This window comes from Scardinius erythrophthalmus (genome assembly GCF_964197995.2).
Source record: "Scardinius erythrophthalmus genome assembly, chromosome: 25".
Lineage (NCBI taxonomy): Eukaryota > Metazoa > Chordata > Actinopteri > Cypriniformes > Leuciscidae > Scardinius > Scardinius erythrophthalmus.
Window position 1 is genome coordinate 26,569,926 of NC_138245.1, and position 16,313 is coordinate 26,586,238.

The 16,313-nt window shown below is 36.1% G+C and overlaps 2 protein-coding genes across 3 annotated transcripts; one reads left to right on the forward strand and one right to left on the reverse strand.

The window, feature by feature from the left end:
- Positions 1 to 8: 8 nt before the first annotated feature.
- traip (TRAF-interacting protein) lies at positions 9 to 5,846 on the reverse strand. The gene is made up of 16 exons (XM_081358396.1): positions 5,660 to 5,846; positions 5,426 to 5,530; positions 4,979 to 5,036; positions 4,791 to 4,877; positions 4,661 to 4,700; positions 4,444 to 4,571; positions 4,256 to 4,350; positions 3,078 to 3,191; positions 2,815 to 2,902; positions 2,583 to 2,672; positions 2,239 to 2,327; positions 1,976 to 2,131; positions 1,853 to 1,892; positions 1,651 to 1,758; positions 1,127 to 1,177; positions 9 to 1,028 (listed from the first exon to the last, which is right to left on the reverse strand). The coding sequence occupies exons 2-16, from the start codon at positions 5,521 to 5,523 to the stop codon at positions 912 to 914; spliced, it is 1,359 nt and encodes a 452-aa protein (XP_081214522.1). The 5' UTR covers positions 5,524 to 5,530; positions 5,660 to 5,846; the 3' UTR covers positions 9 to 911.
- mon1a (MON1 secretory trafficking family member A) lies at positions 5,817 to 14,710 on the forward strand. 2 transcript variants are annotated; one of them, XM_081358395.1, is made up of 6 exons: positions 5,817 to 6,125; positions 6,786 to 7,041; positions 10,502 to 10,903; positions 11,619 to 12,384; positions 12,519 to 12,666; positions 13,128 to 14,710. In XM_081358395.1, the coding sequence occupies exons 2-6, from the start codon at positions 6,897 to 6,899 to the stop codon at positions 13,266 to 13,268; spliced, it is 1,602 nt and encodes a 533-aa protein (XP_081214521.1). In that variant the 5' UTR covers positions 5,817 to 6,125; positions 6,786 to 6,896; the 3' UTR covers positions 13,269 to 14,710. The 2 variants fall into 2 exon arrangements, with proteins under 2 accessions (XP_081214521.1, XP_081214520.1); XM_081358394.1 differs by having other exon boundaries at positions 6,010 to 6,125; positions 6,828 to 7,041.
- Positions 14,711 to 16,313: the final 1,603 nt, after the last annotated feature.

Genomic DNA, 16,313 nt, shown 5'->3' on the forward strand with positions numbered 1-16,313 from the left:
TGCTTAAGAAACATTTCTTATTAATGTTGAAAACAGTATATTTGTGGAAATCATGATATGCTTGTCCCAGGTCCAGTGTTTTTCAATTGCTTGATTATTGAAAAAAAGAAGCCGTCAAATACACAACCCTTTAGCGCCACCTGCTGCCTGCACATGTGAAGACTTACACTCCACTAGGGCATTGTTACATTTTCAGCAGGTTTTTGTCTGGCTTATACAATATTTTGGTGTTTGGATATATTACAAGCCACCTTTTAAGAATTTCAAGAATCCTGATAGGGATTACAATGGAGATGTAAATATTATTTAAAAAACTATAGTTTATTGTTTCAAATTATACTTATCTATACAGAGACAAGAGGAAAATCTCAAAGAACATAAAGACAGAAACTTCTATAGATCAAAGGGGGAAAAAACAAATAGAGAAAATGGACACAAATTCTGATCTAAAGACACTGAACGACAGAAATGCAGCCCTGTTAGATTTTGATGGTGAGCAAAGTCAAAGTAATAAATAAAACTTTTCTATCTCATGACGAGTTCATTCCAGCGTAATATGAGGTGCCCACTACCCAGTGGGACGATTCAATCTGTACAAGGAAGAGCTTAAAAACAAACACAGACAAACATACAGAAGAGCTAAGAGTGGCCATTGAGGTTCCCACAAACACTGTTTAGCACTGGACTTCTTCATTTTCAGTCTCTGCTAAAAATGTCCAAAAGCAAGTGGCATCAAGTGTTTCTCTGTTTATCACCAGATCACTGCAGATGAAAATCCCCCTGAAACTGGTCAGATGCACAGTAAAACTGTCTTAGCGATGGCCCAATAGAGCCACTTCTCTTATTGAATCTGCTGTAAATAGTTGCTTCCCATATTGCATTTTCTTGGCAGGCATCAAATGTTAGATGTTTTATTCCAAGAAACCATCCAGAGTGGTCAGGCTGGAGGTGGGCTTGCTTGTAACGGGCCTGGAAACCTTCTTCCTCTTGGACTTCATGGCGAGGGGTCGAATCTCAGATAGAGGAGACTGGTGCACATACTATAATTAAGGAAATCTTATGAACAAAAGCAATAACTCAAATCATTATTACTAGCAATATAACTATTTTCATGGGATAAGGATACAGGTTGGATAAATTTGGCTCTTCCTCCAAGTCCATCATAGCCGGATCTTACCTGGAATAAAAAGCAAGATACATGAAGGCAAACTGCACAAACACAACAAAACAAAACCAAATATACATGAACATTTAAAGGTTGAAGTCAGTCAGATTTATATATTTATATATATATATATTTATATATATATATATATATATATATATATAAAAACAATAATTCATGGTTTTCAACCAAATATTAAGCAGCACAACTGATTTCAACATTGATAATAATAAGGAATGTTACTTGAGCAGCAAATCATCATATTAGAATGATTGACACTGAAGTGACACTGAAGACTGGAGTAATGATGCTGAACATTCAGCTTTGCATCACAGCAATACATTTATTTTATATATATAAAAAAAATTTATTTAAAATTGTAATAATATTTAACAATATTACTGTTCTTACTGTATTTATGGTGAGAATAAAAACTACATGAATGGTTTTGGAGAATAAGTTACAAAAACGTATACGTCTCTCACAGTGCCAAATTTGCTCGGGTCTAACATGCTCCCAAACGCGTTCTTTCTGAAGAGCAGCGAGTTCCTTAACATGGGCCCCATGACATCATCTTCTTTAACACGACCATTCTAGGAGCAAAAACACACACATGCAAATATTACACCCTCCATCTAATCCAATGTCACATTCTTCAACACCAAGACAGCCCGCTTGAACACATACACTACGTCCGTGTGCATTTTCCATGTTGTTGGATAAGGGTCTGTGAAAAAATGAAAACAAAAAGATATCACTAAAAATCTGCTGAACAGTAGCTAAACAGTACAGCGCAGAATGAAAACTCACGCCGAAGGGTCCAGACGAATCTTCTTAGACGGGACCTGAACGGGTTTCTTCTCCACCTGTTCAGGTGTGTTGATGTCAAAGGTCAGGTTCAGATCAATTTCCTGAGAGTCTGTCATCGGACCATGACCAGGAGGCTTCAGCTCCAGAGGAGCAGGGCTGGAAATGCAGGAATAAACATCTCTTTCAGCAGATCTATAAAATCAATCTCAAAGTATATGATCTACCAAAGAGAGGATTTAGTTCAAATAAAAGTCATTCCGGACCTTTCGAACACCAGTCTGCTGATGGCCTCATTGGTGCGAGTTGGAGTGCTTAACGTCCGCTGAAGAATTTCCACCTTCTTCTTCAGGCTCTGCAAAACATCAGATATCAAACCAGGAGTTTAGAAACACAGATGTAAGAGTGTGCATCTTGTCAAAGTATTTCCATACTTATTACAAATGCATTTTTCCAGAACAGTAAGATTTCTCAGTTCATCTTTCCCTTGAATTTCATTTGCATACGAATTATGTAACTTTTAACCTTAAAACACACCAAACTGGAAAAACAATCAATATAAGCTATAAGGGTGTTTGTATTTTATATAACAAAATTGTGATTTTCTAACAGTGATCTCTTTGTCTGCGTTGGACAGGTCATTCTGAAGTGCCTTCATGTCCTCCTTTATCCTGTTTGTCTCTTTAGTGGCTTTCTGCAACTGCAGTGAGAAAAAAAATATATAAATAAGTGATCATATACATAAATAAATGCTAAAGAAAAGTATAAAACAATCAATAAGCCATTATATATTTTAAAATAATATTTTTTTTAATGTATAGTTTCACAGAAAAGAAAGTAACCTTGCTGTTAGAAGAGAGCAGTTCCCTTTTTAGCTTCTCACACATTTCATTTGTTGATTTCTTGCTTTCTTTCAGGTTTTCATACTCCCTAAGGACAAATACAATAAGTCTGAGCAAGTCCTAGTAAATGTATAGTTGAAGAAGCACAACTGGTGTTTTGAGGAAGTATTGATGGTTTGGGAAGTAAAACTACTGAAGTTCTAGGTTTAAAACTACACAACTGCACTAAATATATGTGTGGATTTGCTGGAAGTAAAACTTACTTTTTAAGTGAGATGCAGTATATGGAGAGCTGCTCAACTGCAGACTGACCAACACCCATATCAGTGATCATAGCCTCCACCTCTGACCTTTGACCCTGTAGGACCACATCTAAACTAAAGGACAGAAACATATGCAATATTTATTTAATAAAATAAGAATAAAGCTCAGTAAATATTTATTATCCATATAACTTGCATCAAAACCTCAATAGACCATTTGGGAGTTTGCAAACAGTGATGAAGTGTTTTGTGGTCGGATCCTACCGAGTTTATATCTCACAATTCTGAGAAGAAAAATCATATTTGTGAGATATAAACTCAATATTTAGACACCCCCCCCCCCCCCCCGTACGTATAATGACTTGCAATCATAAACGTCATCGACGACTTGAAGAACATCTTTTTTTGCATTCTGATTCTGACATCCAAAGGCACAACGAGACATTTTTTTTTACCTTATTCAGTGGATCTCATCCATTTTTAATCACCACAATGCGCACGCGACTGCAGTGACTTAACTGTGACATTTACCATTACCATAATGGTCACACTCAAAAATCAAAAGGTTAATATATTTATTGATTATATATGGGCAGATGGACACAAGGCCTTCTTTAGTTTGTCACAATTGAAAGGTTTGTGTCTATCTCTCCATGTGATCAATAAAAATAATTAACTTTGATCTTTGAGTGCAAATCACTATTGAGGTGTTATTGATGCTGGAAAAAACACAATCATTCACTCGTTGTCTATTTCTCTATAACTCTCTCACACACGTTAAACTAGAGGTTTTTTAAATTTTAGATGCCACAGACCCAATGCTAAAATTTAAAAGGCATCTATCTTTAATAAATACCCAATTTATAAACTGAAAAATATTATAAATTATAGATATAAAATTAATTTCCATTAAGATACTTTATTATATACATTTACTTCTCACTATAGTAATGTTAAATGTATTATTTATTTATTTAATATTAATTGTATTATTTATATTAATTTTAATCAAATTTAATCTATTTATTAGATTAATAACTACCTATTTTTTTTATTTTAAACACATTTTTTATTCATTTATTTTAATTTAATTTACTTTTTTTTTTTTACAGTTTTTCTCTAGACTTTTCCACATTAAAAAACGAAATGTTGTGTCTTACGAGACACATGACTTGTACCTCTCATAGGTTTTCATTTTGACTCTGAGTCGCTTGGCTTCCTCCTTGGCTGCCTGTCCATCATTTTTCTGACTCTCCAAGAAATTCATCTGTTTCTGAGAATTCATATACAACAAAAAGACCAGCATTAAATTAGTGCAGAAAGCATGCCAGACTAATAGACAGGTTTTCCACTGAAACAAACGTACCCGGAGGACAGAACACAGCATCTCTTTGTCTCCGATTTCCTTCCGGACTCTATCCAGGTCCTTCTTCTGCTTCTCAATTGTGTCTTTTAGAGTGTCCACTGACTTCTGCTTGTCCCTCCATTCTTTCTCTGGAATGTACAACACATGCAAACATACAAATATGAATGGATGGATGGATTTACCAATCAATAACGTGAGGAAATTATTTCCATCTTACCTTTTACAGACAACACTGCTTTCATGCGATCAAGCTCATTCTGAAATTGGAACAATAAAACAAGACAATTTTGTCAATATACGCTGTTAAACTCTGAGCACTGAATAAATTCAACAGCATGCTTTATCACCTGTAAACTTTCGGGGTCCACTGGCGTCCCATCATCCTCTGGGGCTATGTCAAAGAACAGCTTGTTGATAATGTGTCGTGTGCTGACCTTAAACAGAAAGAGTGAGGGTTTCATTTCAGTCCAGAAATTCATTTAATCGCACTCGCACAGAAGAATTAGTCAGTTCGCAGATCAAGCCAAAGGTTTACCTGTTTCCTGCACTGTGGACAGGTTTTGCTTGGGGCCGACTGAAACCACTGGAGAAGACTTTGTTGAAAGGAAAATAAACATGGAAAGTATTTTAATGTCATTATTCACTGTTTAATTATTCAAATCATAGACTGTAAAAAAGATTCAAACATTGACATTTCTAACTATTTGAATGTACATGCATTAATACTCTGTTTAAATGTTCCCACACCTTTTGACTGATGAATTTTCATAAGCTTTTTATTTCAGCCAATTAAATATTGTTCAGAATAACTAGGTCAAAAATATTTAAATTCACTATAGAAATTTACATGACTTTTCCATGGCATTGAGGATCTTGTGTTGAGCAATACGTAATGTTATAATAATTGTTGATATTATTAATAAATATACACAAGTCTCACCAATAAAAACAAACATGCAGTAGAATGAAAAAGGACTCTTACCAGACATAGTGAAAAGTGTGACCACAGTGAATTGCAGCCACATCTTTGGAATTATCAAAAAAATCCGAGCAGATGGTGCAATATGCGCGAATGGGCATCGTTGAGCTAAAATATTAGACACAAAAAGCTTAAAACCTCCATGTTGATGGAACGTTTTGTGTTTTGTTCTTCACTGATGTGTTGCGTAATACCTTGTGCTACTGGTTTATTCCTTCATGTGCTGTATTTACTCACCCAGATGACGCTGAGACGGTTGAAGGGCCTTATTCACACGAATTTGCTCAATTAAACGCCATAACCATGATTAAATAGTTTGTTTTTGGTTAAGTTTTGAGCTCCCGATAACAGCAAAGCAGCGCGCTTAGTTCAAACGTAATGACTCCTCCTCTTTGATCGCGTCATCAACATACGACTCCGAACTGCCTGAGAAATTTACAGAAATCCGTTAATATCAAACCGTTCTAGAAAAAGCCAAGCGAGATTTATATGGTTTGCGTGTAAAGTTAAATTTGACATGAAAACGTGTACATTGTATTGAGCAAAGTAACAATACTTAAACAAAACTACAAGTTCCCGAATTAACAACTACATTTCCCATAGTGCATCTCTTTTCTTGTGTTGCCTGTTCTGTGACAGGCGGAGTTGATTTTTGACCCAACGGCAGGTCAACTTACACTGATTTGGATAAAGACCGTTTAAGGTACAGTTGCGTTAAATTGTCTTATTAGGAGTCTAAACTGTGTGGACAACATCTGTTAGACGTAATTAAATTGAAGTTTGGCGCAGGAGAAAATGTCTTGTTGTGAAATTCAACAGTTTTTAGAGGTTTAACGTTAGCTCAGTGGCTAGTGCGTTAGCCTGTGCTAGTGGATTTATTATGCACATATGAGAAAAATCACAAATCATGTGCATGAATATCTCAAGACTGGCATTAACATACACTATGTTTTACAGCTTTAAACCGAGGACCTTTTTAATACGTTACATTGGATTTTAATTAAAATTTTATTACTAGAATTATTCTAAAAACAATAACAACAATAGGCTGATTATTATTATTGTTGATAATAGAAGTATAAACAGTCTGAATTACTGTGATGTAAATATACTGTATGCTAATATTTCTTTCATAATTACCAACAACACATTATTATTAATACTAACGTTACAGATAAGCATAGATTTTCCTAACAGTTGTTCTCAAACACATATAACTTTCACCCAAAAAATGAAAATGATGCCATTTTTCCACTGTTGTCGGTCACTATGACCCAATGTCAGAAGTTAACTTTTTTAAATTGAGGAATTTACTAATTTCTAGTTCCTCTTTTAATGTGTCTATCTGTAATTTCACTTCCAGACACTGATGGAAACTCTTTCAATTGTACTGTTGGCCCTTCAGAGCTGTAGGGATCCTGCAGTGAATCGCTCCTGGCACTGACTGGCACTACAGGACACCGCGTCTTCTCCTATGCCTGATGCCAGGATGGCGGCAGACGTCCACAATAAGGGTGTATCCTGGGAGGTTAAAAATGGTAACTTGGCGCCATCAGATCGATTCCGGCAGGACCGGTCAGACAGTCCGACCCCCGGCCTGGTGGAGGGGACAGAGCCAGGTTAGTTTCACAGTTCACACTCTCAGATATAAAGCTGTGTAATGATTATTAGATTTAAATAGATTTTGTCTCCAAAGTTTTTATGATGCTGTAACAAAGTAGTTAATGAGACTTATATGGTTCTTAAGCCTACATGTTGGTCCTTTATAAACAAACCACACCTTTTTTCTTAGTCATGCATATTAGGGTGGTCCTTATTTTTAAAGGTGCTGTAAGCGATCCCGGGAGTTGACATTTGAATTGTTGTCAAACAAAACGGAGGCTAGCTAGACCCTCCCTCCTCCTCATCCCGTCTCCTCCCTCCTCCCCTCCCTTCCGACATAAAGGAAAGTCCAAATAGTCTCTACAAACAAAGTTAAGTTTTACTGATACTTCAATGAGTAATGTCGCCAAGTTAGATGCTTTTATATATTGCAGAACAGAATGCAGAAAAAGAGAAACATTATCTTAAAATCATCTCGCCACCTGAGGTTATAACTATAGCTCCCATACAAGGACGCAATAATAGAGTGATAACGTTCGTGTTTCCCAGTGAGCATAAACAACGGCGGCGGCGTAAACAAATTTAGTCAAAGTTGTCAACAGCCTATAAATGAACATTCAAATTCATAACAAACAGTGGATGAAAACAATCATTCACACAAATTGTCGCCCTACTGTGAATTTGCTTGATCATTTACAATAGAGATTGATCGCTAACGTTAGCTGCTAGAAACGTATGTTGTATTCACCAAAGTTAACGCTGACTGCATAGTTCTAATCTAGCTAATTACATCCTTGTGTTGGTTTAGCGAACATGAACATCAGTTTAGAAAGAAAAATGGATTTACCTGTTCTGCAAAAACAGAGCAACTATGTCGGATGGGAAGCCCTTCTGCCGGCGGAGTTCTCGCCACCTTTTAAAGGTTTTTCCGATGTAAATTCGGGACTTCGTGCGTTCCTTATCCTTGTCCCTCTTCTTTGCAATTTGTTCATCGGAACGTCGTCTCTTTGGTCGTGTGTCGGCCATAATTCAAACTTCCCTCTTCATGCTTCTCTGTTCTCTCTCCTCCACTCCCCACACTTTATGTGTCCGCGCACAACCCCCCAAACCCCACCCTCCAATACTTCTTGTCGGTTATTGGCTGGAACACTGTTTATTACGTTTCGTGGTGCGGGTGAGCCCAGTTTGTTTTTGTTGCCGTTTGTGGAGCCTGTGGTGTCTAGAGAGACCGCGTTTTTTTACAGTGTGTTCATGGGACAGGCAGCTAGCGGATAGTGAGGAGATGTTTGCTGTATGTGACAAAAAATGTTTTGGCCTAAAAAACGCGTCGCATCACTTACAGCACCTTTAAAGTCTCCAATTGTCATGCTCTTAACCCTTCAAATTGTTCCTTTATATAAGAAAATACAGCATGCCAATTTTTATGGCAGTAACATAATAATTACTGGTAGCTCAATAGCTTTAAACTTTCTGAGATTTTGATGATTTTCGTAAAAACCGATCATTTGAATTGGTATTGTACCTGGCTAGTAAAATTCCCAAAAAATCTCCACATATTCCATATGCTCCATATATTCCTAAATATGTATTTTAGATGCATATCTCAGTTTACTTATTGTAGAAACTAAATCCAAATTAATCCATCCATGACCCGGTTTTGCAGATTTACCTTTCCTGGTGGAATCAATACATATTTCTATTGATGATGACCTTGCTTATTGTTTGGGTTTAGAGCACATTTTTTGGTTTAAAAAATTACATTACGTTCCTTGAAATTGACCCGGAACTTTGGCCGAATCAAGCAGATTATCAGGAGGCACAGGCAACCATACATGCATTGAAAGTAGTCAATGATCACGCCGAGAGAGGAGTGGCTCTGATTCAAGAATACAATGGCTATCTCACACACTCTGAAGAACAATTGCAGTTTCTCCTTCATGTGCTGGAAGATCACAGACGGATCTATCCAGACTGCAAAAAGTCAACACTGGCTGCTGAGCATCAGAAATGAGGGATTGTTGAAAACTTTGTGCTTTTTTTGAGATTGTTGTCATTGTTGTCATGTCAGTGTTGCTCTGATTTCAATAAAATGTAGTTCATTTGCAGCAACTTTTAATATTACTTGCATATCACAATAACGCCGCACAGCTTAACATAGGCAATCTTCCACATGATTGAGCTACCTCTGCATATTTCTAATTTTGAAGTTAAAAGTAACAGTTTAAGAGGTTAAGACACTAACATTTTGCACACAAAAAAAATTGGACTTGATAAGGACCACCCTAATGCATATCCTCATCCCATTGTATTTCCTGTAGTGAGTGATCAAATAACCCAGATGTCATCTGTATATATGTGATAGATGACTAGAATCTTAGAACTAGTTTAGTCATGTAAATGATTCTTTACAGAAGTTGAAGTTTAATCACAACAGTTTCATAATGCTTTGAAATGCTTCCGGCTGTTTCCTCAAACTGGAAAGTAAAAGAGTGCCTGTGTTAAATAACAGTGGCTACTTGGCTTTGTGGGAATTCTTGATCCTAAATGAGTTAAAAGTTTTTAATACATTTAGTTGATGCATGTACAGAAGCACCTCAATCTCATTGACTGTCCAGTCTCACTCTTAACCAGCAACCAGCAAGGAAGGGCTTGATGCTTGCTTTTTTCACAAGAAACACTTGTTCTTAATTTAAAAAATGTAGGAGTACATAGAACTTTAGGGGCACAATGAAAATGTAGAGATTATTCCTGTGATGCAAAGCTAAATTTTCTGCATTATTTCTCCAATCTTCAGTGTCACATGATCTTTCATAAATCAAACTAATATGCTGATTTGGAGTTCAAGTAACATACTGTTATCAATGTTTAAAACAGTTGTGCTACTTAATATTTTTGTGAGAACCATGATAATTTTTTTAATGATTCTTTGATGAATCGAAAGTTCAAGAGAACAGCATTTATTTGAAATAGAAATCTTTTGTAATATTATACATGTCTTTACTGTCACTTTTACTCCAAATCTTTTTATTGGTTTTCAGTGTCAGTACAGAATACGACATCATAAACAGTAGACAGTAAGATATTGTCCATTATTAATCTCTTACATGACCCCCCCCCCCCATCCAATAGCAAAAAAAAAGAAGAAAAAAAGGGACAAGGAAAAATATAAATTGAAAAAAAATTTACTGTCACTTTTCGAAAAAATCGTACTGACCCCAAACCTTAGTCTGAATGTTATATGATACAATTTTATGACAACAAAATGAGAAGTACAGAAAGTTTCTGAATATTAATCGTAAATTAACTCTTAATTTCCATGTTATTTTACTCAAAATGCACAGAAAAATACTTATTTTTCTTGATTTTTTATTATCCATTGTCAACACTGTGATTTACATTAATGATACCTCAAATCATATAGCTTGTTGAACAGAGGTGTGCTAGAACTTTTCTAAGCAATGTGTCACTTCTTGACAGGTGCCGGACAGGAGGGCGCCATGTTCGTTCACGCCCAGTCTTTTGAGGACCTGACTGCTGACGGTGAGTCTAACACTGATGATAAATCTGCAGAGGTGGGCGACGCTCGAGAAGCGGCTCTGGAAGGAGGTGAGGAGGAGGCACAGGAGGAAAGCTTAGAGGCTGAACAGGAGGAGGTGGGCAAAGAGGAGGTGCAGAGCAGGAAAAAGGCAAAAGAGGAGGATGTGACAAGCGAAACGTGGCGGAGTCACAGGAAGCATGTGTTTGTCTTGAGTGAGGCTGGGAAACCCATCTACACACGCTACGGCACAGAGGAGGCGCTCTCCAGCATCATGGGAGTCATGATGTTACTCATGTCAATTGTAGAAGATAAGAAGAATATCATACGCTCCATCCATGCAGGTAGGGAATATCCAGAAAGGAAACAAAAAGGAAAATAGCTGATATTGATATATGTGCACTACTATTCAAAAGTTTTGGTTCAGTAAGATTTGTTAAAAAAGATTTATACATTTATTCAGTAAGGATGCCTACAGTATATTGTGTTAAAAAACGATTTGAAATATAATCTGTTCTTTTGAACTTTCTGTTAGAATCCTGAAAACGGTTTCCATATATAGATTGTTAATAAAAATAAAAAATGTTTCTTGAGCATTAGATCAGCATATTAGAATGATTTCTGAAGGATCATGTGACACTGAAGACTGGAGTATTGATGTTTTATCTTTTCCATCACAGGAATAAATTATATTTCGAAATATATTAAAAATAGAAAACATTTTTTTCTAATTAAAATTATACAGTATTTAATGTATTTTTGATTAAAAAAAAAAATCAAATAAATGATTCTTTCCAGAACTTTAGAATGGTTGTGTATACTTGTGAGATATGTTTGACAATTTTTATCAGGAACATTAGTTTATATTTATTTATTTATTATTATGTATTAATAATATTTATTACAATTATTTTATTTTATAATGAAAAAACTGACTTATGCTTTGCTTTTTGGTTTTATATTGTGTTTAAAATTATCAAAATGCAAATGCACTCTTCCATGAGTTTTTGCCCTACAGTCAATATAGCTTAGACATTTTTGCGTAAACATCTCTTTCAGATGGCTACAGGGTGGTATTCCTGCGGAAGAGCCCTCTCATCCTGGTGGGCGTCTTTCGTACAAGCTGCTCCGACCGGGAATTGACGCGAGAGCTTCATTACATCTACTACCAGATTGTTAGCCTGCTCACCCTCACGCAGCTGAACCACGTTTTCCAGCACCGGCAGAGCTACGACCTGCGGCGCCTGCTGTCCGGCTCAGAGCACCTCACCGACAACCTGCTGCGGCTCCTGGACCAAGACCCGGGCCTGCTGCTGAGCGCCGTGATGTGCCTGCCTTTGGCCAGCTCGGCCCGGGACATGGTCTCCTCCAGCTTGCAGGCTGCTAAAGCCAAGAACCTGGTATTCTCCATCCTGCTAGCAGGAAACAGGCTTGTGACGCTGGTGCGCAAAAAGGACCAGTTCCTGCACCACATGGACCTGCACTTGCTCTTCAACTTGGTCGGCTCTTCGTCCTCCTTCCGTGCAGGCGAGGGGTGGACGCCCATATGTCTGCCCAAATTTAACCCGGCTGGATTTTTCCATGCACATATTTCTTACCTGGAACCAGCCTCTGATCTGTGTCTAATCCTGGTATCCACCGATCGAGAGGATTTCTTTAACCTCTCCGACTGCAAGAAACGGTTCCTGGAGCGTTTGCGCAGACGCAGTGCATATCAATCCCTACAGGAAGCGCTGAACATGCCAAGTTATCCTGTCTCACAGGTCGGCATACCTGAGCTGCGACACTTTGTGTACAAATCTAAAAGCTCTGGGCTCTATACAAGGTAAGAGTTTAGTGATGATCATGAAAAGAAAAGACAATAAATGATAGATGGATGGATGATAGATGGACAGGCATTGGAGCTTGATATTCATTGCTTTCACCTGCCTTTTATCTAACTTCCTGTTTTCCTGTCAGCCCTGACCTTCCAGCACCATACCAGGGAGAAGAGGAGAAAGAAAGGCTGATGGGATTGTACCAGCAACTGCACAGCTGCCTGCATAACCCCACACGCCTCCTACGCTACATTTATCGCTGTGCAGACACTGAAAACCTTTATGCCTTGGTGAGTCTGCTGTAAAGTGCATTAGATGGATACCTTTCAGAGATTTTGTTATGTGTATGCATTCTTGAGGAGGTATCCAGTTAAAGGCATAGTTCACCCAAAAATGAAATTGAATATCTGTCGCCATTTACTCACCCTCAAGTTGTTCCGAGCCTAAATTCAATCTGTTCATCAAATAAAGCGATCGCGTCTCTTCAATTCATTTTGATTAGTTTTACCATCTCTTTATACATTTTTGAAGCCTCAGAGTGTTAGTTGCGTAGCTGTCAATGGAGGAACTGAAAGCTCTCAGATCTAACAGATCTTCATTTGTGTTCAGAAGATGAGCGAAAGTCGTATGGGTTTGGAACGACATGAGGGCGAGTACTTAATGACAGAATTTTCATTTTTGGGTGAACTCTTCCTTTCAGTTTTTGCTGCTTTCTAACTTTCTTACATTGTCAAACCTCAACTCTCTATAGGTAACAAGTGGCTTCGAGCTCTACCTCTGCTTCAGTCCTTTGGGAACAAAGAGCCTTGCTGTATCTGCTGTCAACAAACTCCTAAAGTGGATCAGGAAGGAGGAGGATCGTCTGTTCATACTCAGTCCCTTAACATACTGAGCCAGTTCAGGTAGCTCTCAACACCTGTAACACTAGTGAACGTCTGACTTCAGACTGCTGGAAGAGCAGCACCTGTGAGCCTACGTGAATGCATGAATATGTAAAAGGATGCTGTCATATATTAAGGGCTTGATTGCTATTTTGAGGGCTACTCACACTGGTGAACTGCAGTCGGTGGAATCAGGAAAGTTTAAACTGAGTAAAAAAAAGGGGTGGGAAAAGTGTTGTGAAAGTAATGCTGTATTAACAAATAATTGCTTTTAAATGTGGCCCTGTAACCAGCAGCAAAACATCGAAGGCAGCAGAACTAAAAAATCTAATAAATGCTTACACTGTCTGTACGCTGCTAGAAACTGAACATCTAGGCCTTCACTATATATATATATAGAGAGATATATAATAGACCTGTCACTGTTTCAACCTAACATCTATAGTTTTAAATGAGCCAAATTAACAAGTATTACTGATTGCATTAATAGATTATTGAGCTGTGGCCTTCATATTTCTTTATATTCATGAGAAGATAAACAAGGTTTTTTTTTTATGTGTTACGTTTGGGTGACATTCAAATATGTGTGATGTAGAGGAACTGAAAGTATAGCTAACCAAACTGACTAGCATTTTATTTAAAAGACATGACTGACTAGGTGCAAACATTGTAAAAACCTGAAGCATGGCTCGATTTAAAGAGGAATCCACTTGTGAATTGGTCTGTATAAAGATCTCTCTGGTTCAAATGTTTCAGTGACTGACAATGTGTTGCTACTGAGCACCTCTCCAAAACTATACAAGGACCAATTGAATCAGAGATAGTAACTTTTTATATTATGATTTTCTTTTGTTTCATTGGTGCACTTGATTTTTTATTTGTTACTAATGCTTTAATTTGAATTAATAGTGTAAGTGACACTGTGTGTCATTAGGGATTCTAATGCACTCAAGTTATCAATGTGTGGTCTGGTTATTCTAGTCCTATGGGAAATAATGAGATAAATGATGTAGATGTTAATATATGCCAGAGAATAATAGTCATTTGTACATCTGGTATTTCAAAAATATTTCTGGTGGTGGTGGTGGCACTCATGCTTATAATTTCCGTCTAAAGCAATTTTGTCACATGCACAAAGTTGAAAACAATCTTAAGAAATTAAATGCATTTAAAGAAGACATATACATTTTGCCATATGTTTACTTTATTGCTTGGCTCTCTCTTTAATTCATCAAATGAAAAATTACATGATGCTGTTGTGTTTTAGGATATAGGAATGACAGCTTTAGTCATGTCGGATCCAGACATTTATTCTCCTTATAGTTTTTATTTAGGAATATAAAATAGCAATAATTAACAAATTAATAGTAATCAATACAAATAATCAAAGAATAACATGTTGATTTAATATTTGTGTTAAGATTTATTTGTGTCATTAAAAGCTATAAAAGCGTATTTGTGTCTTGTACACTACTGTTCAAAAGTTTGGGGTTGGTAAGATTTTTTTTGTTTGTTTGTTTTTTGAAAGAAGTCTTTCTCACCAAAGCTGGATTTATTTAATTAAAAATACAGTAAAAATTATTTTGTGAAATATAATTACTATTTTAATATATTTTAAAATCTAATTTATTTCTGTGATGCAAAGCTGAATTTTCAGCATTACTCCAGTCACATGAACCTTCAGAAATTATTCTAATTATGCTTGCGTATTTGGTAATAAGAAAAAATTCTCTTTTTTATTATGATCAATATTGACATTTTTAGATGATGATGAATAAAAAGTTCAAAAGAACAGCATTTATTTGAAATAGAAATCTTTTGTAACATTAAAAAAATCTTTACTTTTGAGCAATTTAATGAACCCTTGTTGAATAGAAGTATTCATTTCCTTTAAAAAAAAACCCTGAACTTTAAAACTTTTCCTCAGGTATGTGTCTAGAGACAAAGGATTACTGATTCTTACAGTATAAATAGATATTTGGTGACTCTGTTTGTGAATAAACTCACGCTATTCTTGATGTGACTGGAAAGATGAGACAAGGAAAATACACATGAAATGCAAAAGTATGCAAATCAGTATCAGTGACAAAAGCAGAAATAAAAATACTGAAAATATGTTGATGTTCAAGAAAAGTTAGGATGGTTGCAGTTAATGTATTTGTGTGTTTCTCAGAAGTAATTCATACAGGTTTGGAACAACATGGGGGTGAATTGATGAATTTGTGTGAACAAATGGGTCTCCTCTGCTGTCAAGATGTCATATCTTGCAGTTAATAAATAATTCTAAAAATGAAAAGAGGGATGAATGCTTATGGGATTTCTGTCATAATTTAGAACCAATCCTAATGAAATAACATATTGTAAGGATCAAATATTCTAGTTGACAAACTCAAGAAAAACTATGGAAGTCAATGGGGTCCATCAACTGTTTGGTTACCGACATTCTTCAAAATATCTTCTTTTGTGTTCAGCAGAAGAAAGAAATTCATACAGGTTTGAAACAACTTGAGGGTGAGTAAATGATGATATCATTTGTAATATTTCCATATGTAAACATGACATTTGCATTCAACTGTAGATTGTAGAGAAAAATGCAGCATGCAAATAAAAACCCCTGAATGATTTGAATTTGGGGGGAAAACACAACAAACAAACAAACATGAACTTTACAGATTCAGGGAAAGTATGTAAAATAAAGGGGAAATAGTTGATGTCAAGAAAGTAAAATTACATTTATTTTTGGTTGGTCTTACTGAATCATTGTCATCAAGTTGAATTTATGATTTTAGACTTTACTTTATAAACACAAAAGCAAATTATTTTATGTATTTATTTCAATTATTTATATTAAATATATATTTATTTTGAAATGGTAATAACTGGTCAGTGTTACTAAATCATTGTCAATAAGTTGAATATATGCTAACAGAGTTTACTTACAGTTTTTATTTATTTATTTGAGAATTGACATTTATCCACTCTCAAAAGAATGAAAAGACATATCTTAGTCTCAGTTCATAATTGTTATTTTTGAGATATATTTGTGTGTTGTTATT

What these genes read in the sequence shown, in the direction of transcription:
- mon1a (XM_081358395.1), top strand. Translation starts at nt 6,897, where the DNA reads ATGCCTGATGCCAGGATGGCGGCAGACGTCCACAATAAGGGTGTATCC. An exon ending in GGTGGAGGGGACAGAGCCAG is followed by an intron (nt 7,042 to 10,501) that starts GTTAGTTTCACA and finishes ACTTCTTGACAG; the next exon opens with GTGCCGGACAGGAGGGCGCC. An exon ending in AGCTCTGGGCTCTATACAAG is followed by an intron (nt 12,385 to 12,518) that starts GTAAGAGTTTAG and finishes TTTTCCTGTCAG; the next exon opens with CCCTGACCTTCCAGCACCAT.
- traip (XM_081358396.1), bottom strand. Translation starts at nt 5,523, where the DNA reads ATGCCCATTCGCGCATATTGCACCATCTGCTCGGATTTTTTTGATAAT. An exon ending in AAAATGCACACGGACGTAGT is followed by an intron (nt 1,759 to 1,852) that starts GTATGTGTTCAA and finishes TTTTGCTCCTAG; the next exon opens with AATGGTCGTGTTAAAGAAGA. An exon ending in ACCCGAGCAAATTTGGCACT is followed by an intron (nt 1,178 to 1,650) that starts GTGAGAGACGTA and finishes TTTTTATTCCAG; the next exon opens with GTAAGATCCGGCTATGATGG.